The sequence below is a fragment of the Ciconia boyciana genome, chromosome 2 (assembly GCF_034638445.1).
Source record: "Ciconia boyciana chromosome 2, ASM3463844v1, whole genome shotgun sequence".
NCBI classification, from domain to species: domain Eukaryota; kingdom Metazoa; phylum Chordata; class Aves; order Ciconiiformes; family Ciconiidae; genus Ciconia; species Ciconia boyciana.
Genome location: NC_132935.1, coordinates 161792242 through 161819452, shown reverse-complemented (window position 1 = coordinate 161819452; position 27211 = coordinate 161792242). Strand labels below are relative to the sequence as shown.

Sequence of the window (27211 nt, the reverse complement as noted above, 5' to 3'; positions counted from 1 at the left end):
CTTGTAACATAATCCATATGGTTTGAATACCACATCAATATTGGGACCATACAACAGACCACTTGCCCAGAATGATGACAATGACTGAAAAACACACGAAGAGATCGGAGAGACTGTCTGGACAGACAGTACGGTAACAATGAGATAGTACAGTTACCCATATATGAGTTAGGGTAAACATCAAACTTACATATGCTTTATGCTACGACTACTCAAGAAACCTAGAAGAAAGGAAGCAACTCCTGACCAGCCCTACCTCAAGCAGAAAACACGTGGGTTCAGAAAGTTACTACTGAAGAACCACTTTCTAATAGTTACCATGAAGTACTTAAGATACATTGGTCCATGAAGAGCCAATCAATCAAAATAAATAATCAATCCACACCAGAAATATATAATTTCAATGAAGTAAAATAACATAAAGAGGAGAAAGCACATTAAAAAGAAATTACAGGCAGCAGCCAAAAGCCTAAAATGTTCTTAACTAACACTGAGACTGTCCAAGGACAATGTATGAAGAAAGTCTTAATTCGGGATGTATTGGAGGACCTGTCCCAAACTGAGGTGTCAACAAGAGATGTTTAATAACAAATCAGTTCAATAAATGAGAAGAAATAGATAAGATCATATTTTATCCGTGCAAGAGTTGAGTATGAATCAAGTGCCAATTTGTTAAAATGTTACCTGTGGAAAATATAACCTCTTGCTTTAAAGTGCCTTAGTATAAGAGGCATGTCAGTGACAAACATGATGCCAGTTATCAAAATTGGCTCCCGGTTGGACACGGGGAGCTTTCAATAACTGAGATCCATACTCAGCTCACTGGCAGGAAGCACTGCAAAAACAGATTCATTAGATACTTTCACAAATGTGATTTAATGGGGAAGGCTCAGTGCTTTTTGTACAGGAAAGTCTTGCTGAACAGATCTCAAAAGGAGTCTCTGGCTCTATTGCTTTACACAACCATAAACATGGATTTCCAATAGTTTTTTTGACAAGGTCCTTGGCCAAGGTTTCTTGCAGAAAGAAGGCTGCCACAGAACAAGAATGGAAGTGGTCTTATGAATTAATGATCATTTTTTAAAAAGACATGAAAAACAGTAGGAATAAGTGATCAGTTTTCACAGTTGCTAGTGAAAGGTGATCACAAGTAATGTGGGAAAGGGCAGAGAATGAGACAACAAAGCCAACTCCACGGAGTTACAGAATTTTCTCATGATAGAGATGGGGTAGGAAACAAAATGGGAGATGAAATTCAATGTTGGTTAGTACAAAGTAATGTACATGGAAAGAATTTTCACACTAAATTTGCACACCCAACAAACAGGCTCTGAAGTATTATCTTTGAGTAAAGCGTGATAAATTTTTATAATTTCATTAAAATATCAGATCAATACTCAAAAATTGAAAAATCAAGTACGTTAAAAGTTTTATAAAAGGAATAAAACAAGAAACAGTATTATGCCACTGTTTACATAAAAGATGAGTCCCTGCTTGAATACTCAGTGCAGTGCTGGTCCTACATCTCACAAAGAACATAATAAAAATGGAAACAATATAGAGAGGCACAACAAGGCTGATGAAAGGTGTGGGACCGCTTCCAACGAGACATGAGTAAGTCTTGATTACAATTCTTCAGCCAAAAAAAGAAGTGGCTAAGGGGATACCAGAGGGAGGCCAGCAGAGCACAGGCAGTCAAAGAGATGATAAATACAGAATAACTATTCACTATTTCTCATAACACAAAACCTACCGATGAGCAAATGAAATTATCAGGTGACATGCTCAACACAAACAAAAAATGGGGACTTCTCACACAATGCACAGCTCAGCTGAAGTACTCAGTGCTACAGGATACCACGGGTGCCAAAAACCTACATGCTTTTAAAAAGTGATTAGAGAAGTTCATGGGAAAAAGTCCGTCAACACCTGTTAAATACAAAAACCTCAAGCTCAGGAAGTTGCTCAACTGCAGACTGGTGGAAGCTGGGAGGATATAATAGCTGTTCAAGCCTTGCTTGTGTATTAGAGACTGGCCACTGTCAGAGGAAGATTCTAGCCTAGCTGGCCCTTCAGCCTGACTCAGGATAGCCATTCTTACTTTCACCAACAGCAGTTCTTTCTTTTCTTGAAAGAACCTCCCCTTAATTCTCTGCCACTTTAGAATGAAAGCCTGAAAATCAGGTCAAACCAGAGGTGGTCTAAAAGAATTCTCAGTGGGGACGATACACCTTGCACATTCTTCCTTTCCCCATCACAAAATACATGAAAGTATTTTACATGGGTGTTTAAAAAATCCACCATCAAGCCAACAAATAAGGCAGCTTCAAATCTTGCAAACAGACATTTGATTGTACCAGCTCTAAATTTCCACATATAGCCACTTTCCCTCTGAACATGTTTGTTTTAAAAGTTATGAGAAGACAAAAGTCTTACAACCTTAATTATATGTATCATAATTCTGGAGATTGCAACAATCTTGACCTTTTTTCCCACATCCTAATGCAATTTCAAATTAATCTTCTCTGTTTAACAAGAGTTATCAAATGCCACATAACATGTAAACTACATCTTGATTGCTGAGAAAACATCTCTTTGCAGAACATTATTTAGGTATGCATTTAAGTTTCACTGACCTCACAGATACCTAAGCACTTTCTTGCATCTGGCATTTCTAATCCTGACAGCATCAAGAGTCAATGGGAGCTGAAAGCCTGTATTTCAACTCCAAGACTTTCAGTCCATAATATCCTACTCAAAGGGTGGCTGGTCAAGATGCTGCTTTGCCTTCTTCCACTGTCATGAAGGGCATAACACAATACAGCTAAAAGAGAAAGCATTCTCTATTTGTCAGAAGTAATTAAACATGTCACGGACTTTCTGTAAAACTCAAGAGCCATCTGGGAAAAGAGCAGTATGTTTCTACATCCATCTGAGTGACAAGGTCAGAGCATCCCTCACTTCCTTGGTTGCATCTCCATCACTGATTCTGTTCATCATGCTGTAAATTAATCCGTAAAAATTTGGATACAGTACCTACTGTAATTAGCTCTATCTGTCCAAACAAGGCAAAATGAGATGGGGTGGCAGCTGAGGGATCCAGTTGGTTCATGGCTGCAGAGTGACAGAACTAGGTCAATATACCAACTTTATTCAGAAGGAGAACAACATAAAATTAACCTTGTCTTGTTACATTTCTGAGACAAGGTTTCAAGACCTTCAGTTACCAAGAGCCCACTAATAAAATGTGTTATATTTATACTCCTCCCTGTGAAACTGGTCTTTTGTATATCCCATTAGAAACTCTCATCTATCGATTTATGGACATTGTCTCACATTATTCTGCCGTGCGCTTCAGCAAAGAGCACCTCAGCAGGCTGCCGTTAGGTCCCCTTGAAGCCTCCTCTTCTCCAGGCTGAACAAACCCAACTCCCCCAGCCTCTCTGCTCAGGGCAGGTCCTCCAGCACCCAAGCATCTCGGTGGCCTTCCACTGCACTTGGTCCAGTTTATCAATGCATTTCTTCCACTAAGGGGCCCCAAACCAGGCGCAGTACTCCATATGTGATCTAATGACTGCTGAATAAAGGACCATAATTCACTTCCCTCAATTGCCTGTCTGTGCCACTCTTGATACAGCCTGTGTGCCGTCAGCCTTCCTTGCTACAAGGACACACACTGCTGGCTCATTTTTAGCTAGACCTCCCACATCCTCCTCAGCAGAGCTTCCCCCTAGATTCTTATCAATGCAGGGAGTTTATGTGCCCCAGGTGCAAGACTTGACATCTTTCCTTGTTGAATTTGATGAGGCTCCTAACAGACCATTCCTCTGTTTAACATGCAACTTACATGATTTATTCAAGTCGCAAGCATGAGATTCTCATCATCATATCAGAGGATAAGCCTGGAGATAGAGATGAATGTGTAACACAGGATTAGGTGTACATTGGATGAAGTAGTATGATGCACGGCTCACCTCTTTGGCCTTTTCTCATTATATCATAAAACCTTTCTCAATGTTTATATTCACAATGACTAACACACTAGAACTCTCTCCGCTAATAGTTCTCTGTTCTGAGAAACTTGGCCCAAGCCACATGTCCCTGTTCAAGGGATTTCTGCCAAGAATTGCTAAGCATACACTAGATCACAAATGACACAACCCAGTTGTCTTGCTGGCTCTCAGCAGAAGGTGAAAAATTAAAACTAGGAACCTAAGAAAGCACTTCAGAGCATGCTTAAACACTAGCATCAACAAGTCAATGAGAAGACAATGTCTGTATTTAAATCTAGACACAAAAATTTGGCTGGAGTACAGATAAAGCCCAATTATATAAAAATAAACACATTTTCTTCTAAAGGTGCTTTCTTAAGTCAGAGCTGGGATCAATGGGCGGGGAAGCTTTCACTGCTGCTGTCTGTGCAGAACCTGTTCTGCAACTGAAGAAGGAATTGCAATTTCCACCACTGTTGATCCTGTTTTCTCTTGGTTTTTGCCTGCCTTCTAAATATTCTGTGAACTTTTAAAGCAGACAGAAGCATTTCAGGAATGGCTGTCTGAAATGGTAATGCCAAGTGAAAGAATATAGGAAACTTTTCCTTTTTTTTTTTTTTGTTTTTTAAGAGTCTAGAAGACTTACACATATAAGTTTGAGGGAGGAGGTACCACTAAACTGACAAGCCAAGGAAGTGCATGTATTTGTATTTATGTAAACCCATGGATACTTATGGGTATGAACCAAGTGTGTCTCAAGGTAAAATAATATCTGCCACTAAGATCAGAATAGCAGAACACCTATGTAATTTAAACACCAGTTTCAGAAGCTTTAGACAGCCTTTTCACTAAAATAAGCGTTCCAAAATAACTTTCCCAGGATTATTTATTAAAATTATTAATAATGTTCATAAACTTGTGTATTTCCCTTTGAATCTTTGCCAAGACCAACATATTAGACAACTGCTATGCTTGCAACTTAGAAGCACTTGGGCTTTTCATGCATGAGTGGCACTAGGTCAGGAAGAGGTTAATGTGTGGAAACAAAATGGATTTGGCTAGAAGGAAGAGGAGGAAACACTGCACTTTAGCTGAAGAATATGACATTTCAGCACATGAGGATACTAAAACATCAGCTATTTTCTTTTTAGGCAACAAGGGAAGTACACTACTATATGCTCCATATCTTGGCAAACTGATTGAGCATTACAATTTTCAGAAAACATGGAAGGGAATGAGGGAATCATTTCTCAATACAGTGTGGGATTTGGATGAACTGGTATCCTCTAAGGATCTGGAAATGTCCTTTTTATCTCTCAGTTACAAAACGATTTTAAACATGGTGGGAAGGAAACAGTTATTCCCATCCTGTTCCGTAGCTGAACCATGAATCAAGACCTGAGGTGTCAATTTACCCTCAAGAATCTTTTGTTGCAGTTTAATTTACTTTTCCTGCGATGTAATCCTGGTGTCACCTTACTGTTTAATATTGAAAGTTATTGACAAAGGAAATGCTGATTCATGAAAGTGAGATTTTGCTCTAATGTATTCATGTGAAAACAAATGAGCCTGTACCATTACATGGTTCTTCCTCTTGCTCACATTTCATTTCAGCCCTGACAAAATTTCAGATGGAGTGAGTGAATCCTGCACAAATCCTGCAGCAAGTTTTTCTCAGTTGTGGGCCAAGGAACTAATTTGATTTCAAAGAAAAGCTTCATTCTCAGTGCAATAAGAATTGTCCTTGGAGTGTAAAAGGGCACAACCACTTACAGACTGAAGCAGAGCTGTCTCTGAAATTATGGAATTAGCTTGTTTCCTATTCATACAGCACGTTCTGCTCCACAGGTACATATTTGCTGTGGCTTAATCCTGATTAAGATTTATATTCTAATCCAGCAGTACTTATCCTCACTATTCATTGATACTGGGCTTGATTGCCTGGGCTGGGTCATAGCCTGCAAACCACTTTAGCCACCTGAAAGCAGTCTGTTTTGCAGGAAGAAGCAATACAAGCTCCTATCGTGCAGCACAGTCAAAACTTAAAGTTCAATACCAAACCACCTTTCCTCCATGCCAGTGCTTCCAGGACTTCTCCATAACTGACTCCCATTTAACTACTGTGCATTGAAAACAACCCACTGTTTGCTCCTCCTGGATGTGGAGATCCTCATTCTTTGCAGATTGCTGCAGTGCCACACCATTCAATTCAGTTAAGCAAGTACAATATGATGCCATTGCAACATGGCGCTAGATGGCCAGAGGACAATTCTGGAAGTCTAGTTATCCTCTGATCACGGTGTGGCAAAAAGACCCAGAAGTTTGGAAGAAGCACCTGAAAACATCTACGTAAGAGCATTTTCAAAAATCTTCCAGAAGAGAAGCCCAAGCAATGTCAGCCTCAAAACCACAAGAACGTCTCCTGCAAGTTAAAGATCTTTGTTTGCAACCCAGAAACTCCTCATCTGCAGGCCACCACTGCAAAGAGGCACCCAATATAGCTGCCATCGCCCTCACCAACAAAGGCAGCACAACACACAGGAGGTTTTTGACCTAGAATAGTCTCATTTTTAGCCCAGACACAGAATAGGGATTCTGATGACCATGGGAATGGAGTAGCACAAATAGACTATATTGACAGATGAAAGTGTTTCAGGGGGACATTCTGGGCCCACACTCCAAGGATTTGTGCAACGATGGGTATGGGAGGAAAGCATCAAGAAAGGGAAGAAAGGGGTTGTTCACCCTACAGAAGAGAAGGCTCCAGGGAGACCTTATTGCAGCTTTCCAGTAGTTAGAGGGGGCCTATAGGAAAGACGGGGACAGACTTTTTAGCAAGGCCTGTTGTGACAGGACAAGAACCAATGGTTTTAAACTAAGGGAGGGCAGATTTAGACTGGATTTAAGAAATAAATTTTTTACAATGAGGGTGGTGAAGCACTGGCACAGGTTGCCCAGAGAGGCAGCGGAGGCCCCACCCCTGGAAACATTCAAGGTCAGGTTGGACGGGGCTCTGAGCAACCTGATCTAGTTACAGATGTCCCTGCTCTTGCAGGGGGGTTGGTCTAGATGACCTGTAAAGGACCCTTCCAACCCAAAGCATTCTATGATTCTATGACTCTATGAAGAAGCATTTTACTAACTGTATGGTAGCAGCTACTGAACAGTCAAATGCATGACACAAAGCAACGTGGCAAATACCATGAGGTCCTCCTCATGATGCAGAAAAGAGGGGTTTTTTTCATTCATTCCAGTAACATAACATTACAGTTTCTTTCAGTGCCTTCACAGAACCACTTTGAGCGACTCTGGATGCAGGCTGATCCAGAACTAAGAGAAACTGAAAGAGGAGGAGGACAGAGAGAGAGTAAGGGAAAAGGGCTGGTTTCCAATATTTGAAGCAGAATGGGCAGAAGTTTATCTGGGCACAGTGTGAGAAGGCTGCCACCCATGCTCAGTGTTCAATGTCTTGTCCTACCTCTGCCACATGCTCCACCCGTAGACATAGACATCACAAACGACTTAACCCCAGCATTGGAATCCCGTCTCCCGGAGCCAACTAGCACTTTAGATACACTAGCTATGCCCACCATGTTAGGGTAAAACAGAGCAGTAGCTACCGCACAAGCCTCCATCACATCAACTCCAACACTTATCCTGCCAGGAAAAGGTTAACCATTGACGGAAGGAAAATCAGTTCTACTCACATGGATGATTATGAAGCTACTAGTGCTGCGTGCCTCATACACTGGGAGAAAAAAAAAGTATGTACATACAGTGAAACCAGAGCAACTGCTGTAAACATCAGCTGTCGCCACTGCTCTGTCAGCCTCCCACTTGCATAGATTCCTCACCAAAGTCCAACAGTGCCTTCCAGAAGGTTGTAAAACAGTGATGAGGTCTCATGTTTTCTCTCTACGCCCTGCTGTAAATGCAGTGCAGCCAGAAGCAGAGGCAGCTCATCCACTTCTGCTGGACATGTGCCTTTACACTGCTAGAATAAATTGAAGTGAGGAGCATGCTGAGCTGAAAGTATTTTATACTACTGTACTGGAAAGCTGAGAACACTTCTGCATGGGGGTACAACAGGACAGGCAAGTTCTTCCACACTATATGATAATACAATTCCTCTAACAGGAATAATACAATTCTCAAACAGCAGCTCTGGAGGACACCAGAGAAACCCACCATCTTAGCCAGAGCAGTGCAGCACCAGGACGGATGCAGCGGCACAGGCACAAACCAGCCACAGCTCAGGAACGTGGTACCACCACGTGTGCCTGGCTTGCCCAGAGCTGCACTGGGCCGGCCACCGGCCGTACCCTCTGTTACGGTGTCCTCTCTCCAGTTGGGACTGTCACAGCATAGCTACAGGCAGCTTTGCGGCTAGTTTGCCCGATTTCGCCTTCCTGAATGGCTTCCGAGGAAAACAACAGCTTGAAAATTAAAAAGGAGCTTTTACACAGACGAGTACCCTGACCATGCACAAAGCAGACAAGCCCAAAAATGGCACATACATTTTCCTCTTTCCTCCCTAGATTTCTACTGATTTCAGTCAGCTTAGGATACAGCATTTTATAAAAATATAAACCAAAGGAAAAAGAACAACTTGGAATAATCTAGTCCTGATACTTGAAGATACGCTTCATTTATTTTGGATGTTTTAATCATATAGGGAGATATATCATGTGAAACTAGCATTTTCCTCGCTAGCGACTAGTATTTAAAGTTAGCATAGCAGAAGCCAGTGAACATTTATTCAGGTGAACTCATGTATGTAATGGAGTTGCCTTTAGCAACTCTCCCTCGCTCCTGGGCCTCCTGTGACTACGCTACCTAAAGTTTACATTTGTCTTTCTCTGATGATCACAGCTGGGCAGGATTTTAAAACTTTAAACTAGAAAGCCTTGAAGCCTGCATTATACGCAGTGCTAACAGCCCAAACAAAGAGGCAAAAGCAACAAGAGGTTTATTATAATAACGGTATTTTCTGAGCTCTTATCGAGCAAAGCATTTAATCTAATGTATTACACTTAATGAAGAGTCAGGAACTTGTACTGCAAATAACAGATCAGATATAATTGGAATTTGTTCCACACCACTAGCCTACATATATCAATAAAAACAATAACCACATTGGATTTTGGGCTCACTTCATTTGCATTTCTTAATTTAGTGTTTAACTAATTTAACAATAGTAATGATTTAATTCAAATTAAAATCTAAGGAAAATAAAACAATTTTAAAAAGCCATTAAAGATTTCATTAAGTTCCATCTAAATTAATATTAGCTTTCTTAATATTTTCAGTAAATGATTTTTTTCTCTCACCACTGAAACAAACATGAAGTTTCCTCTGTGCAGTCAAGCTTTAGACAAACCTTGTTAGATTTATCGGTATTATTTCAAGCAATTAATTAATACACATTAGAGTTATTTAGAGGAAAAGCACAAAAAATGGCAGGAAAATATTTTTAAAACACTGCATTCAACTTAGATAATTGTTCTTTGAGCCTTTTATGTGGAGCTCTTAGGTATACACTATCCATTAGATCACATTTCCCATACATTTGTGGTATTACTCCTAAGCACCAGATGCACGAGTTACCCAAGCCACAGTAGTTTTACAAGACATTTTCCCACATGTAGCAGTCACTTGCACATGAGTGACTACTCAAGAGAAAATAATTCATTTCAGAAATGTGTCAGTTATTATAACCAAAAGGTTTCTGTAAATCTCCAGTCTTGCCTCCCATCCTCTAAATGATACAGAAAAGTTATTTTTATCATACAGGCACTGAGAGAGAAACCGCAGGTGTATAAATAGAAACATATATATATAAAACTTTATTGTTTTAACCAGTAGAATACAACACATTCTACCTCAGTCCTCAACATATTTTTGTTTTTGCAGTCTCCTGGAATTTGCAGCTGATTTTGGGGTGTTGGACATGCCATCAGGCCAGCCAGAAAGGACATACGGAGGAGGTAGATGCAAGAAGTTAAACTGAGGCCTCTCTGAACTGGAACTGCTCACTCTATCAGTTTAGTCTCTTGGTTAAAGTGAAAATCAGTTAAAGGGTCGGGCCTCTGAGGAGCTATCTAGCTCATTTTCAAGCATATAACAAGGGCTGGAAATTACGGTTATAGTCCTGCACTCTCCTGGTTCTCATGATTAACCCTTAGTCATGCAAATGGCAACACTGAAATCAACAGGAATGCCCCTGCAGTGATTACGCTTGTAAGTAACAGCCTAGATAACATTTAAAATTTGCACTGACCTGTATCACAGCCCATAGCAGCTACCGTAGTTGAAAGAATTTATTAACACCTTTAAGTAATGAATAAAAAAAGGAAATTTAAAACACAAAAATAAATAAGAAGCCACTAGGTCCTGAGTACTTGCAACTTCCTTAAAAACACAATTCCACCTTTTCAGATAGATATTCCAGCAATTTTTTATTCTAATGTGTCATACTTAAAAACATTGGCATCAGATGTTGATCTGCATTTCAGTGCGTACCAGGCTTTTATGTTCACAGACAAATTTAGGTATGAAATAGAAAGCTTTGTATCACTTTCTCTGCAGCACAAGTGTTCACTTGCAGGTAAACTTAAGTCATTTAACTAGGAGTGCACTTAATTTGAAGAGATCACTCAAGCACCTCTCCACTTGTACATTTGTATTACCATTGTAATTAGAACTACTTCAAAACAACAAAAAGTTCATTTTTGACCAGAATAAACACAGAGGAAAAAGATCAAGAGTACCCTGAGTGAAGAGGGTAAATGCTTTTGAAAACATCCTTTAAAATCCCTCCAGCTCTGTGACCAGTGACCACCTTCATTCCAATGCTACTCACAGGGCTGCTGCTGCTACACAGGCTAATAGATGACATTATTTTCTGCTGGTTTGTATGTTTTAGCATGGCCACTGAGAGGACTGAAATACTTGGCTGATTTGTAACAATGCTGAGTGCCCTCCAGCTTTCCATAATTACTTCTTGAGATGCATAGATGGAAATTGCTATGTACAGATAAATATTGACATTTACCTGTTCAGTAATAGATATCGGCAATGGAAAGGGAAGGAACTGAGTGACCCAGTCCTGGAAACACAGAGGAGGCAGCTGGAACAGAGCCTCCAGAAGCCTTCCTTCAGCACATGAATACCTCTAGGATCCCAAGCCCTCTACCAACAAAGCCCATATTTGAAATGTAACAAAAGTGATCTTAACCTGTTGAAAACAAGACATGAGAACACCCTGGAGAAAGCTGCTATCAGTGATGGAGTACATTGACTAGATAGAGGTAAGTACACTGAAACTTTGGCTACCAACTTTAGGCTAGGGAAATGGAACATATTTCCAAGTCAGGTCATTTGTTATCCAAAATAATACTGCCATTTGATACTACTTCTGTAATGAATATACATTGTTTAGTATTGTAACCTTTGGTAATATTGTTGCTTTGTAAAAAGAAAGAATTCAATATTATGTGATTGCGTACACCAAACACCTTCTAGTGGAGTTTTTCAGACAGAGCATTCAGCTCATTCAAATTCCTACACAGCCATTCCTTTCACTTAGTGTTAGTGCTAAAGTGGAAATACAACAACACACAGATTTTTATTTTAGAAAGATGCTAGCTGATTTCTACAAACAGGGGCTAACTGAACTTTCATCCACCAGAACTTCTGAAAACGTCTAATAATTATGCATTTCAGAAGAATCAACCAAGATAGGCACACCCAGAGGTGAAACATTAAGAGTTAAGCCACACTTTAATACCATTTCAGATAAAGATTGACAAGTGCAGTTATCTGCAGTAGAGGTATCCTCTAAAGAACTATTTCACTTCGAGACACTATCAAAAATAAAACCATCACAAACCCACCCTTTGCTTGTATGTATATACATACTTCTATTTTTAATTTCAAACTTCCAGCTTTCAGAAATTTCTTGAAATTTCTTATTAAGCTTCAAATATTGACAAATGGAAGACAAATACTTTAAAACCACCGCAAGTGGTAGAGAAGTGGCCATTTTTAAACTCACTGTCTACTTGAGTAGTAACTGATATACAATGCTCAGCAAGTACTCCTGAGTTTAGTTTTACTTTAAGTCTGTCTGATGCTGTACAATCACTGTAAGTGCAGTCAGAAAAAGATAACTTCAGATTCAAGCAAACTTCTTCTTTGTGTTCTTTCATCCATTCTTCAGATTTTCCAACTAGGAAAAGCATAGCATTGATGAGCTGAAGGCCACTGTAAGAGACCGTCAAGCCCAGCTTTTTGAACATCAAAGAGAAAAATTATATCATTGTCCAGAAGCTGGCACCAGGAATTTCATGTCACCTACCATATCATTAAGGGACTTAATTCTGTGGATGCTCTAATCTCACTCTTCCACACATCTGATTTTTCTTCTTTGGGTCAGTCCTGTCACTGATCCCAAACTCCAGCCTCCAAGTGCAAAGCTAAAAAATTTCTGTTCTTACTCATGTCAGAGAGAGAACTTTAGGAGTACATGCTGCACTTGAAGCTTATTTTTCATGAACTTCCCATCCTTTGCCACCCTTTACACTTGGACTAAACTGACATTGTGAAAGCCTTGGGGCTGGGACCTGTCATTTTACATGCACCATGCACACCTTTGCTAGTGTACAAGTTAGACACACCATATACAGGCTAAATAACATTTAAAGGCAGAAAAAAGAATACCCTTCATGTGCGTTCTTGAAAACCACAGGCCAGAAAAAAGAAAAAAAAGCTGCCCAAATTAATTCCTTCATGTCTGAAGAGAATTAAAGTTATACAAGTAGACTGTAAAATTCCCCTTGTCCACAGACGTGTGAACTTTTACTTGGTTTTTACTTAAACAAGAAATGTGGGGGGTGGTTAGTTATTTTTTCCTTGAGATAATCTGAGTAAGCACTGAGTAGCTGTCCTCTGGAAATCAAAGTCTGGATGGAACCAAAGCTTTAGATATTTATAATTGTTTTTAAAAACTTAGGCAATAATCTCTTTTAACGTAAGGCAAAACTGTCTTGCTCGATCTCGTGCAACAAACACAATCACAGCTAAAAATCACTGTACATGCAACCAAATAGAGGAGGTAGGGAAAGAATGACTTATCTAGTAGAACCTCTCTTAACACTGAAAAACCTCAAGTGTGGGTTGATGCAGCTGAAAGCATTGAGACACTTAATGCTCAGAAGTGATGCATAACATGAGATGTGTAAGAGAAGCTGAATCACCTTAAACTGGAAAAAAAGAAAGACAGCTGGAGGGACTAGGGAATCTTGGAAGAGCTGATTAGAGTTCACTAACAGGCCTGTCACATTTGAGCAACAAAAATGAAAATACAGAAAGACACAGGAAGAAAGATTTAAAATAATAAATACGTTATTTCATTAAGTGTCAACTAAGGTAAATGTAGTATTTTACAAGCAGAGTGATCACCAAAACAGGGCATCATTTACAGTGATACCAGCAGCTGCCATTGGTATAAATGATTAATACTAAGTAATGTATAAATAGCTGTGAATCAGATGAGCTTCCTAGCAATGGCATCTCTTACAGATTCCCATGTGTCTGAGACAGAATGGACCACGCTGATCCCTTGAACTCACCCTTCTATGACATAAATGATCTCTTTGGACCAGATCACCTGTTTTTAGAAAAAAAAAATAAAAATCTTGTTCTGAAAACTACCAGTGCTAAAGAATTCACTACACCGCTGTCAATTGCTGTGCTGTTTGATTTCAGTTTCTGTTAAAAATCTGCACCTTGCTTGACATTTGAGGTTTGCCCACCTTCAACTTCCAGTTATTGAACCACAATGTTTCTGTCCGTAAGGCTCAAGAGTCCTATACTATCAAGTTTCCTTTCCCCAAGGAGGTACTTATAGACTGCAATCACGTCATTCCCTTGCTAATCTAAATGGATTTAAAACTATAGATCAGTCTCAAAAAACAAGCGATAAAAGGAGATTTATTAGATAACCCAACTGATCTCCAAGTCCCCAGCTTCTAGAGATCCATGAAGCTCTAACAAAACCAGCCAGCTGACAGCTTGACTATTTTTCTGACTACCACTTGAACAGTACATCCACTGAAACAGTCATAAACAATCTCTCCTAACATCAGGGCACAGGAATTGAACCATTTACATACTTGGTCTTTTGCTGACCAAACATTAAAAGCAATTGTTCAAACAATGACAACATTTTATCATTGTGTCAGGAAAGAAAGACAGATAGTACCCCTTCCAATCTTTTTATTAACTCTTCAGATTTTCTGTCTTCATTGTGCTTCCTGTATACATTTAACAATAATAAAACAAAATAAAAGCAAAACAATAGCCACTGCATGAAAAATTCTAGAGCATGTGAGCAGCTTCCTTATAGCACATTAGGTCATTTCCTTCAGAGACATTTTATCTAACCCTTTTAAAAATTAGTTAAACTAATATTGTACTCTCCTGAGCCAAGTAATAATAAAAACTCCCTTTTGTAAAATACTTGGTCAGGGAATTGGTAATGAGCTAACCAACCTTTCACTCCAGATCACTGGCTTAAAACCAAGCTTTGCTTGATCGTGCCTGGAAGGCTCTGCTACGTGATAAAAGTCTGATGCTCTGTGGGAAAGAAGAGGGGATACAGTCAAGTCCTTGGCAAGGTACTGCCCGTCTCACACTGGCACTTTTATCAGCCAGAAGTTTCATCAGAAAATACAAATATCCTCTGCAACAGAATCACTGGCTTATCTGGGAGGAAGATCCTGCCTTTGAAGACTTTAAAAGTACTTCTCGAGCCATCACGTCTCCCTCGAAAATATAGGCTTAAGATCTAATGGCAAGGGTGGTATTTATGGTCTGTTTGTACCACATACCGAGTGGTATGCTCTGCCCCACCCCTATTCATATATGTTCCAATCTGACCGTTACCACTATTCACTACTATTTTCAACAGAGGACTTCAACCTCCCATCAAGGGCACTGTCTTCTAACTATTTTTAAAGTGTTTTCACTCACTTGCTGAAGCACAAGGCCTCTAACAAAGCCGTCACCCTCGTGCTGCTGAAACACCATCAGCACTCTCAGCAGCAAACAGCAAGAGACAAGCACGAAGCCAACACAACATTTTAGTATTGATTTCTCTAAGAAATTTAAATCCCGCAGGGCATAAACATCAGTTTAATTTGTATGTAACTACAAAATGGCCTCACTCACAGTGTTCCTAATTTCAGCCAAAACACTGCTAGAACTGGAGTAGAAACACACTTGGCGGTGAAGGCAAAGGCGATTGATGGAACAAGTACCCCAACGTTCCTGATAATTGATAAGAGTTTTGGAGACTACAGTCACAGAATTCAGTCAGTCAGACAACAACCAGCAGAAAAAGCTGTCTCATAGCCCGACACAAAGCCATCCCCAGAGTGTCCCAAGGACCAGTGATATCTAGCCTTGCCAAACTGGAGAGCCCCTTCATCCTCCAGCGGACCAACACTTCACCATGAGGTGACAGCCTCATGCCTCGCCTTCACATGACATAAGCGATGAAACACAAATCGCTCCATGTTATACTAATTGGTATTTTCTGAGCTCCCCTCGCTCCATCAGACTGCCTTCCCTGCGGACAAAGAGCCACACATTATTACTACCTTCAACCGGCTGAAAAGAGCATCAGAAGAAAACACCACCTGAAGGAAAAAGGAAATTTAGCACCTTGGAGATTGCCCTCATGTAACCTTACACTGAGTTCTTCAGAGGATGTTGGTTCCCACTCTAACCACTGAGAGGTCAGGCTCAGCATGCTCTGACATTTCCCTTTTTTTCCCTAGCACTGCAGGACTGCTGTTTTGTTTAAGGATGCATCCCGTTGTATATTCCATCAGAAAGATGTACTTTCACACATTTGAAACACCGGTAACATGTAGCACTTAAGGAAAAAAAATTGGCTCATTCTTACACCAGTGCAAAGCCACGGGCATGTCTGTGTCACTCCAGCCAGTGCTTAAGCACCGAGTACAGTCAGTAGAATTCAGGACACCAGCATTATTTGCAAATGATGGATTTATGTATGTAAGAAACTGTAAATTAAAGAATAAACACAGATGCAGCATTTTATGGACAAAGCTTGTGCTTGTAAAATTTGGCACCTTTTATCCATCTCCCCCTGCTGATGAGAGTTAGGTGGCAGAATCAGATTTGTAAAGGTATAAATGTGTCCTGAACAGCACATCTGGCAACTGCAGTACTATGAACCCACTGACAGGCACAACAATGTGAAGGCAGAAAGCCCTGTCCAAAGCCAACAGCTTCAACACAGACCCCACCCTAGATAATCAGCCTACCTACAAAGCAGGATTTATTAATTGCTGCTACAGTCCCACAAACACTTATTTAACACAACTCTACCACACACCTGACCCAGTATGTATAGACTTAGTGCTCAGATTACCATTGACATGAAGGTTTCTACATTGTAGACCAGCACATCGTTTAAATATCTATTCACTACATGTGTGATCATCACCAGAACCCCTACCTGTGTGCTGTTTTCCTTCAGCATACATAACATACATCATGGCAATATTCACTTCACCCATCAGTGGGCAGGGGTAGATTTTGGCTCCCAAGAATAATCAGTTTTGTGGGTCTTCACCAGGACAGCTTCACTAGGTCCAAGCAAGGACCATTGCAACGTTCCCCAGTCAGTGTCAATATGAATTTTAGGATTGCTTGGTCAGGAATAGAAGCAACTCTGAAGTGATCATCAAGATTATTAAGTATATACTGACAGATCAGTCTGAACCACTGACAGGTTTATAGCTGCTGTGATCACCTGTGTCACTGAGCTGCAGACACTGTCATTTCTCTACAAAGTTGCCATGGGCTTGACTTCAGAGAGTCCTCAAACCACACAGCAAGCATGTCTGTATGACTAGCCTCTGAACTCCAGTTGTGAGTTTAGCTTTCAAAAGAGGATGGCTACAAGCAGAAAAAGGAAGTGACAAAACAGAAGGTGTTTATGATACAATCAAAATCCCGGAAAATAAAGGCAGAACAGCAAACCTTCACCTTATCTACATGAATCTCTGAATCAGAGGATGTAAACAACAGGGACAGACCAAACTTCACTTGTTTGCTTCTAGATCACAACGCTCTATCCACCCCTTAAGCACATAAGCAAAACAGGATACAGGGTGTTACTGAATGATTTCCCCTGAAATCTGATTGAGAAAGATTAGAGCAATTAGAACAGAGTGACACACACTTTTAAAACCCTTAAATCACGATTAATGTAAGGTTTAACTTTTCTCCTAAGGATCATCTGGTGACTCTGTGCCATTTTCAAAACAAGGCTAACACACACATCCCAGCCTCAAAGAAAAAAATCATGAGACAGAATCCCCTGCCCTCTACTGGCAAACGAGCCGCACTGCAACCTGCGCACATGCTTGCAGGCAAGCACAAACAGCACCTGAAGAGCTCTTTTAAGGGTTTTTTTTAAACTATTATTTGCAATTTATATAAGATCTATAATGTACCAGACTCATCAAACCGGGAACAAAACCTCACATATAAAACACTCTTTCAGCATCATTGCACTTCTTCCTGCACTAGGTAGACCCAGGATTCAAAATACTGCTCCTAGCAAGATAATATATTCATTAACTGAAAGTAAATTCTAAGGGATTATCTAATGTTTGTCATGTTCACCGCGCATAACCAAGAACTCTATATGACAGATTTTTATTTATTTATTTTTACAAAATTCTCTTCCACGTACACTGCTGCTTTTCAGACTACAGTCATCCAAACTGCATTTGGCCCAAGAATAGAGAGGCAGGTTCATGACTCTGCCAAAACGATTTTCCAGCACCTTAGTGCCAGAGCTAGGGAAATTCTTAGCCAGGTTTCTGACTCATTTGCACCACTGAGATGGCACGACACAAACCTCAGGACACCACAGCAAAGCATTTGTTATGACCAACCATGTCACTTCCATTTCTGTTACAGATCAATTTAATAGGTGTCATCATGTAACTTTCCGGATATTGTGAGCAATTATTACCGTATCCTCCCATTGGTGTAAACAACAACAACAACAAAAGCCAAGATTTACACTGTTGTGATTATATTTCTGAATGTAAATCAGCCTGATTCCTCAAAAAATCAAAGTAAATTCCCCATGTAGACAAGGCCTAAAAGGAATTGAATAAACACAAGGGTCCCGACCGTATATTTCATCCAAAAGATAAATAAGCTTTTAGATCACATTAAAAACAAAAAAGCAGCCTGAAAAACAGCTATTAACGAGAGAAAGTCTAGAAATACCAGAGTAATTCCCACAATGCTCATCTGTACCCTGAAACACATTCAGAACACACCCTGTTTTCAGAGCTGTCACACAACAAATGCAGATGTAAGCCTGCCATCACTACACAAATAACAGAATATGACATTTAAATAATACCACTAAGGAAAAGTGGGAGATGCATACAGCCTACACTACGTACAGCAGTTCTTTCTTAAAGCAATTCATCTGTTAGTTACCAAATAGCTAAAAGACCCTTGGGATGCAACAAAACAAAAGCATACAAGGTTCCAAGGAATCTACAGGAACAAAATGCAGTCACACCCATCTCCTTTTTACTGTAGACATCTACAGCGTTAAAAAAAAAAAAAAAAGTTTTTAAAGCTTATTAAACCACATACTAAAACTAGTTAGGTTTTTGGCTGTCCTACTTAGCCTAAATGTACTTACAGATAATTTCTACCTGTTCATTTCTGTGTCAGAGTTGTCTGATATCTTAAATAGTTCTTTTCGCACTCTGGTGTTTGTCTAACCCCTGACATTTACACACTGCAAAAGTATCCTCTTCAGCCATGAGCTTTCTAGGCTATTTAAGCCAAGCTTTTGGTGCAGCAGAATCTAAGAATGAAGGATAAACAGGTATTTTAAACACAATCTATGTGGATCTCTGCCTGTCTCCATAAATAACCTCCCCAAATAAATATGGTTTCAAGTACATAAGAAAATATATAACAGGAAAACCTTTACAGCGTAAATTTATGAGGTGGTGTTGCCAAGCCTTGTGATTTGTTCCAGTATCTCTATATTTTCTCAACTTTCAGCTCCTGCAGTTCTCTCTTAAAAAGAAAAAAAAAAAAAAATCTATCCTTCATGATTATGGATAAAAGCCTGGAGGTAGGAGTCAAGCAATGGCTTGTAAAGGAGGAGGTCAGCATTGGCTTGTAAAGAAGGAGGTCAGGACACAGATAAAAATAATATGATTTTTAAAAATAAAACATTGGTTGAAAACCTTCACGATGAGTTAATTCAGTATTTTTTAAGATGCCACTGGCTGATACACCGACAGAAAATGCCAATAAAACATCTTACCAAGTCACCTGTATTCTTTTCGTAGAATTGCACAGCTAGTAACAATCTGATCCCACTTCTATAGGTAAAATACTGGCTGATTTTGTTGTTCCAATGTGCTAAAAACTATTCATACTATGCATTCTAGGGAGCAGGATCTCTTGCTTTCTAAATCACAAGACAGGGAAAGGGCTTCAGCTTTATTAAAAGAAAACTGAGGTAAAAAAGTAAGTGACCAGCTTATGGCAGATCCAGGAACTGAACATAGATTTCAGATTTTCTGTGCTTTAGGCAGAAGGCTGGTGGTCTTTCCACTTAACAAGCTGCCGAAGCCCAAACACTTATTTAAAAATTGACAATGCAGCTCGGTAACAATGAAACAGCAAGAATACTTGAAAAAGAAGTAATCTTAAAGTTAAAACATTGGTCCTTCTAAAGTTAATATCTGTAAAAACTTGCCCTCAACACACCGCCAAAATTTTTCCAGGAGGCTAATTTAGAATTCATACCAGTTTCTGTATCTGTCAGGCAGGACAAGAATCACAACACTGACATTGCTACCTTTGTGTTTGATCTCTAGTGCCACTAGTTCTGCACTTTTTCGTCATACTTACTGACTTTATATCCGAGCTTTTCAGCATGAATCCTCTTGGCCATGAACTGCCCTTCAATCAACGCTCGTATTTCCACCTCCTTTGGAAAGTCTGAAACCTGTATCAAAGAGGGAATGCATTAAGTTAACAAACACCTTACACAGTATACAATGCCAAGCTGGAGACTGGGTAAAAACACAAGACAGATTTATAGTTGATTATCCACTTTCAACTAGGCCCAGTTCTTCATTCATACACACAAGATGGACCTAAAGACTCATGACAGAGAATGCAACCCATAACCTCGGTGCCGTTGGCAAATCATCAAACCTGAAATCAATGCACGATGGGAAGAGGTTCTAGTGCAAGTTGTAAACTCTTCTCTATACATTTCTCAGTACCAAAGGCTGCTTAAGAATCAATATCCCCAAAATAAAAAATTAAAGCAAGTACATAAAATTCAGATGCATTAGGCAATGTCACAAAAGTTTAAATCTATTTCTGTCTGCACAAAAGTGAAACCATGTAATCTTTTCATTAATTTATTTAGTTGCTATATATAACATTTTTCTGTCCTTTCGTCAACCAGAATATGAGAAAGGCAAGAGAAGTAGGAAAATACTGAACTACAAACAAATGCAAAGAATCTTTCAGAAACAGTTGAGTTTTTCCATGAACTACAGTAAGTGCCTACAACTTGTATAACAGCTAGAAGTGATTAAGCATCCATTTAAACAGCAAGCATTTAAGAGACTGGCGCTACACTGCAAACACAAGATAGTATCAATCTCTGTTCACCTAGGTGAGGTCTAATCGACTGGGAGTCATGACTGATCAAAGACATCTGTTGTGTTTCAGTACCACCCAGTAAGCCAGACATTTGAACAACATCCATTCCTCAAAAGAAAAAGAAAAAAAGAAAAAAGATACAAAGAACTTCTTTTTCCATAACATAATTTCTATTTTAATTCCAATTGGACTTGAGCCTGTGTTTACTTACATACCACTATGTAGCTTGTAGGTTACTCCAAGATATGCAGGACAGCAAAATGAGGTCTTTACTTTATATACTTTATATACACATTCAGAGCAAGATAGAAGACAAATACTACAGCCCAAAGTTTCAACACATCCTTATCGGTGTGTCTGAAACTTAGAAGATGGGGACTAAGTCATGTAAGTGTACTAAGCTCTCAATAAGCTTAAAGTTAATCCTGTTTCAAAAACAGTGTTGGTTTCAGTAAATCCACATTTTTCCCGTAAAGGAAATATTTCCTCAAAAAAATACCATATAAGTTCTAGTTCAGACTTTGCACTGTAGATACTCTCAAGCTACAGACCAAATACTTCCTTATGAAAATCATCCCAGGGACTTGCATCAATAAATGAAACTTGAAAGCAAGTACCTCAGACCAAAAAAAAAAAAAAAAAAAAAGATAACGGCAAAGATTTCAAGCCTTGACAGTACTCCTTCAAGGTTTGAGACATTAACTAGATTATTACTACCTTTTGGTTGTCCCTGTTGAATCTGTGAATTCCAACTGCTTCAGGAGTAATTTCCATCACATCAAAGTAGAAACCTGCATCAAGGAACATTAAAGATTGTCATGTTTGCTCCTAGCCCACAGCTGGAATCTTATTTCAGCACACAACTAAAATGATAATAAATGTTTATCACGTATTTTAAAAGACATTTGAGTCACTACACAGCCTGCCTCTTAACTAATTTCAGTCCACACATTTATCGAATTTACCTACTTTCAGTTTACAAAAATGTGGATCTTAAGCATGTCTGGCTCTAGGCATCCAAATGATATAATGAACAACAAGCCTACAAAAGAGCACACATCCACCAGCACACACACACATACAAGTAACACAGATAATATAGAACACATCTTAAGAAATAGTTTCAGTAGGTCATATGCGAGGGTGAAAGAAAAAAAAAATGGTACGTTAGTAAGAGTACAGGAATATGGGAACACTTCATGCACTGGATCAGATTTCATGAGCTTATTAGGGGACATCAGATATTTTAAGTCATGAAGCAGAGCTGGTCTCCGAATAGTTTTGATGAGATCTGAAGAAATGCAGTAATGCTTTGGAGATAGCTAGAGAAAAAGTGTGAAAAAGATTTCTTTTGTGTCGATGGCAAGAAGGGTTGGTCACAAAAGATATTCAAGAAAGGAGACAAAAAAAAGAAAATTAGGACAGAAAAACTGAACAGAATAGCTAAGAAACTAAGGAGAGTTTCTAAGGTTCAGATCTTTGGAACAAGAGTATGCTGTCCTAGCAGCCCTATGAATATTAGCCAAAACCCAAAAATAGTACTGTGCTTTAGCACACAGTCTTTTTGGTTAAACATTCTGAAAACCTGCCAGTAAGCAACACTGCGGGTTACAGATCTGCAGGCCCTACCAGGGAATGTATATTCCAAAATTACCTTTTTGACCCTGCTGCCACCTTGAATCTGGCAGAAGAGGTCTTCAAGTAAACTTGTTTTATTAGCCTTCTCTGTACCTCCCAGATGCAACAGGACCCTCATCTGTTCACCACTCCCCTTTCCCTATTTGTTACCCCTGTTCCCCTCGTTCTCCCGACCTTACTCTAGCAGCTGCCTCTGCCCACCTCCAAACCTCCGCAGCCTCCAGGGGCATCTTCTCACACAACAGGGAATGCAGGAACAAGTGATAAAAGGGAAGGTGCCTCATCAGTTACTTCTTTGCTCTGCTTCCCTCAGGAACTCAGATTACCAATATTACCACATTTTTACATGTATACTATATCTTCAAGTAACCCAGAGGTTATCTGAGCACGCAGGTTATTGAGGATGACTTTCACGAAACACCCATTTTTGTAGGGGACTGAGATATCCAGGTGAATATGCCCCAATACAAATTCTAAAACTTTAAGGCAGTGTCCTGGTAAATCCCTGAAATCAGTAAAAATATTTTCATCAATTTCCAATGTTTTTAATACTGCCTAAAGTGGCTGACTTCTGGGTCTTGGAATAACTTCTTCCCATTTCTGAAACATCTGAATTGATTCGTCTCCGAGTGAAAAGGGATTCCTGGTCATTTTAATACCCCACAGAGACTGAATTTGACAGACAACATAGCAGAGTTTCTAAAAATGAAATCAGTGCTAACCTCACAGTGTCAAGAAACTGTATCTTAAATTCACTTTCCTAAGGAGTGAAATCTTCTATAGCTTAAATATCTACATTTAAAAACTTTGCTACCTACAGTTTTTTTATATCAATTTTAATCATATCAATTCAGATCTAGTATGATTGCAATGATTTCAAATCCAACTCTGTAATGGTTAATTCTTCATCTTGATTACACATATGCTCACCTTTGAATAACTTATTTCAGAGCTATATACTACACCAGTGAAATGCTAAACTGCAGGAAAGAAAATAACTTAAAGCTTCAAATACATGAGCTTATTAAGATTTTTAAAATACTTCCATCATCATTTTGTTTGATTTCATTCGCTTAGCATAACATGGGAAAAACAAGGATGAAATGACACTGTGACAGACATTGGGGAAAATGCAGGAAATCTAGGCAGCATTTGATATTACTGCTTTGTTCACATGCACTGAACAAGATCCTAGAGTAATGTTTAGAGATCAAAATCATTGAAGATGGAGAAAGAAATAGTACAGAGCTACTCAATCCACTTGGTTTGAGTCTTCAGCAAAAAGAAACAAAATTTAATGAAAGCCTCCTTCAGAAATCACTAGTTTTAAACATTCTACAGCTAAGATGCTACTAACACCCTCTCAATGACCAAAAGAGCTCCACAAATATAATTTTCTTATTTAGTGAATACTGAAGAAAAATACTATCCTGACACTTAGCTTGCCAACAGAGCATTTCTAAGTACACATTAGGAATTTTCCTTGCTCTAGTTAACAGAATTCTTGGCCTTTATCATGACCCAAGTAAAAAAGTAGGTACCAATCCCACAACACCATGGGTCTAAGCAAACACTGGAACTCCCAGCCCTGCTGAGGCTCATACCCAAGTTTCCATTGTTTCCAGCCACAGTAGATGATAAGGCTTTGGAGAATTCATCCCAGGAGCCTGAAGCACAGTCATCTCTGATCCTCTCTCTCATCAGAGAGCCGTTCTTAAAACTGAAACACACAAACATACCATATGTATTTTCCAAAATATTTGGCTCTAGATTTTTAAAGCCATTTGTTATTTTACTCAATATTGGAGTTTATTGTATCAGCTGAATACAGCTGGGCAAGCTAAAAGATACAATCATTTCTTCATTATGGAAGGAGGTGGAGACGGAGAAAACTTAGATAAGAGAGAAAATAAATATTACAGGGTGTGTTGAGGAACACAGTGCAGAGATGCTGGTATACATCTCTCCAAAGTCAGCTTACACCCACTCTGGCAGGCCACGCCAGACCCAGGTTATCTCTGAACTGCTAAGACACCTCCTCAGAGCTCCATGAACAGGAGTTGCAGCCCAGTGCCTGACTTACTATGGTCTCCTGGAGCTCAAAGCACTGGAGAACACATGGTACGCACTGATGGAGCAGCAGCAGGAGCTCTGATCATGCTAGCCCTGGGGCAGGTCCTGTGGGGCTGCATTTCTGCACTGCGCCAGCACTCCAGTAAAGGGCTTCACCGAGTGTGGTTGCACGCAGCAGCCAAGATGAATACCTAGTTTCGGACTATCTGCAGATGAACCTAGTAACTGCTTTAGAGAGAAATGTTCTGTGCTGTGGGTGCAGAGGTACTTTTACTATGCATTGTCAGAAGGACTCTGACACAGGGCTAAAAAGATCACTCTGAGACAACTCTGCAAGGAAGAGCAAGAGTGTTTCTACATTGCATGCATGATTTCAGGAGCATGGAGCCAGTATGGAGCCACCTTGGGTCCAGCAAGACTTATGAGGTCTAGCTCTGTGCCAGGATCTGGCAAAGGAAAGCACCACAGCTGCATCTGCAGGGTTCTGGTCCACAGCCAGTAAACCATGCTGTAAAATATGCATCTGTTCAGTGTTTATGGTCTTTGCACCCTTTACGCAGTCACCTCCTTTGCTTCCTCTGTGAATATAACACTCCCGCAAAAGACTGCAGACGTTGGACTCAGACCCAGAGGAAAGCAGTTGGAATACACTCCAGCACGGAGTTATCAGAGCAACTCAAGCAGGAAAGGCACAGAAATATCCAGAAAGAGGGTAAGGAAATTACTGAACTTGCTCAGTAGCAGCAGCTGAAGTTACTTGAGTTTTCTGTACAAAAACTCTGCCTGGTAGCTCAGGCACTCTTTTTCTACTAACCCAGGTAAGTCTCTATTAAAAAAGGGGAATTGCTGCAAAAGGGGCAGTGTTAGGGCAGAAATGGCTAGGCAGGGGGAACAGGAACTCCTTATATCTGCATGGCTACAGAAATATCTTGTGTTCTGAAAAGCAGGTTTGGCCTTCTGCACGTTAAGCCGCAGTAAAAGAATGGCAGTATAACAGTTATTCAGAAAAATGCCTCTGCATCTCCTTTCCTATTAAAAACAGGTTGTTTATATAGCTCTTTTACATAGCAAAAGTGGAAAAATATTGGGTAAAAGAGAAACTTGAATGCAAAACTTCAAAAAACAACCAACTGCTGGGAAATCATACTATGAAACCCAGTAACTTGCACTTGACATCACGCTTTTGAACTCAACTTCATGAGCACTGTTCTCACTGTCATCTACAGCATCCTATTACTGTACAGATAAGACTCGACATTACAGTTAAAGGGCAGATTTGAGCTTTGCTGAAGCTTTGAGTTACAAGCTCTACAATCCAGGGGATTTAGACACAAAATTTATCTGCATATTACTTGTAAATATTTGCCTAAGCACTATGACCTGTTTTGGAAGTTTTTGCCCTGAATACAGTGACTCAGTGAGGGGAAACAGCTTCAGGCCATCTTTTCACCTACTTGCCTGGCAAGGGGCCAAGCAATTCCCAAATCACAGTGGCCAAAAGCTACCATGAGGATCATTCTCTCAGCTGGGTTTCTTGAGATCTCAGTATTTTCCACATGCACAACCTAATATGTCCCTGAACAGCACTGATTATACTCCGCCATGAAAAGGGAATCTTCATCTGCCCTGTTATGTCCCCTCTGGACCACTAGAAGAGCACAGAAGTTATACAGCCTGGTCAAGCTTCTGACATTTCAGGTTATTATATTTCAGAAGATTGTTATTCCTGTACATTAAATGCATTACCTTAGATTCATAGTGAACTGGCTCTATGTATATGTAAAAATAATTTCAGCTTTTTATTGCCATGAGAATTTATGCTCCACAACTCTGCAAATTCATTTACTCAAATTAAACAATAGGAATGTTATAACATGGATGCAAATGTTTCAGCAGTAGATTGCCATATACCGTACAGAATGCTGAATGTTCTATTCATTATCATTTTGCAAAAGAAATAAAAAACACTAACACAGAGGAAGAAATACGTTATTGATCCCAGACGTACAAAAAATAAATTATATTACCATAAAAGTGCCATATATGTTTGAGAATCAACAGGATTGCAGAGGATATGACCTTCTAAGGCAGGAGTTGGTTCTTGGATCCACAGAAACAATGTGTCACTTGTGCCAAGGCTAATCTGGAGGGGGGGAAAAAAAAAAAAAATAATTGAAGCATTATCACAATGTGCATGGAAAGCAATACAGAAATTAAATTAAAACCATTTGTTATTACCACTAATTGTTTTTAAATTACACATTAAGTCAATTGGATTTGTGTTGAAGCTAGCTCTGACTAAGGTTATCACGCCACTGAAATACATACTAGATGGAGACTTAAGTTTTAATGTCTGGAGTACTAGTTAAAAATAGTCACAAGAGTTAACTTAAAATATTTCAGGCAGCTTAGAGATTGACAGAAATAAAACAAGCATAAATCCAATAAACAGAAAATCAACACTAGCAGATAAATTTAACTGATAACCTACAGCTATTTTACATTTCATGTATTTCATTTATTCAGAGATATAGACAGTTTTCAGGAGTATGTTTTGACTTACTGCAATATCTCCTTCTTGAAGTCTCATCCCTGCCAATGATGCTGAAAGCGGAGTCAGAATACCAGATAAGAAGTTACTCATTTGACTCAATTATAGCATGCTGCATGAGACATCATAATACATCGCATTCACCATCTCAAAGTACAATATAAACGGCAAATATGCTCATGAT

At 39.5% G+C, this 27211-nt stretch overlaps 1 protein-coding gene across 5 annotated transcripts in view; it reads right to left on the bottom strand.

Moving 5' to 3' along the window:
• The window catches only part of XYLB (xylulokinase), an 84840-nt gene that overhangs the window by 37505 nt on the left and 20124 nt on the right, over nt 1-27211 (bottom strand). For all 5 annotated transcript variants that reach the window (XM_072854765.1, XM_072854767.1, XM_072854770.1 and 2 more), the window contains 5 exons: nt 27040-27080; nt 26504-26619; nt 24008-24123; nt 21483-21556; nt 19998-20094 (listed from right to left, as the gene is read on the bottom strand). In XM_072854765.1, the coding sequence (XP_072710866.1) occupies nt 19998-20094; nt 21483-21556; nt 24008-24123; nt 26504-26619; nt 27040-27080 (444 nt within the window). The remainder of the gene's footprint in view (nt 1-19997; nt 20095-21482; nt 21557-24007; nt 24124-26503; nt 26620-27039; nt 27081-27211) is intronic.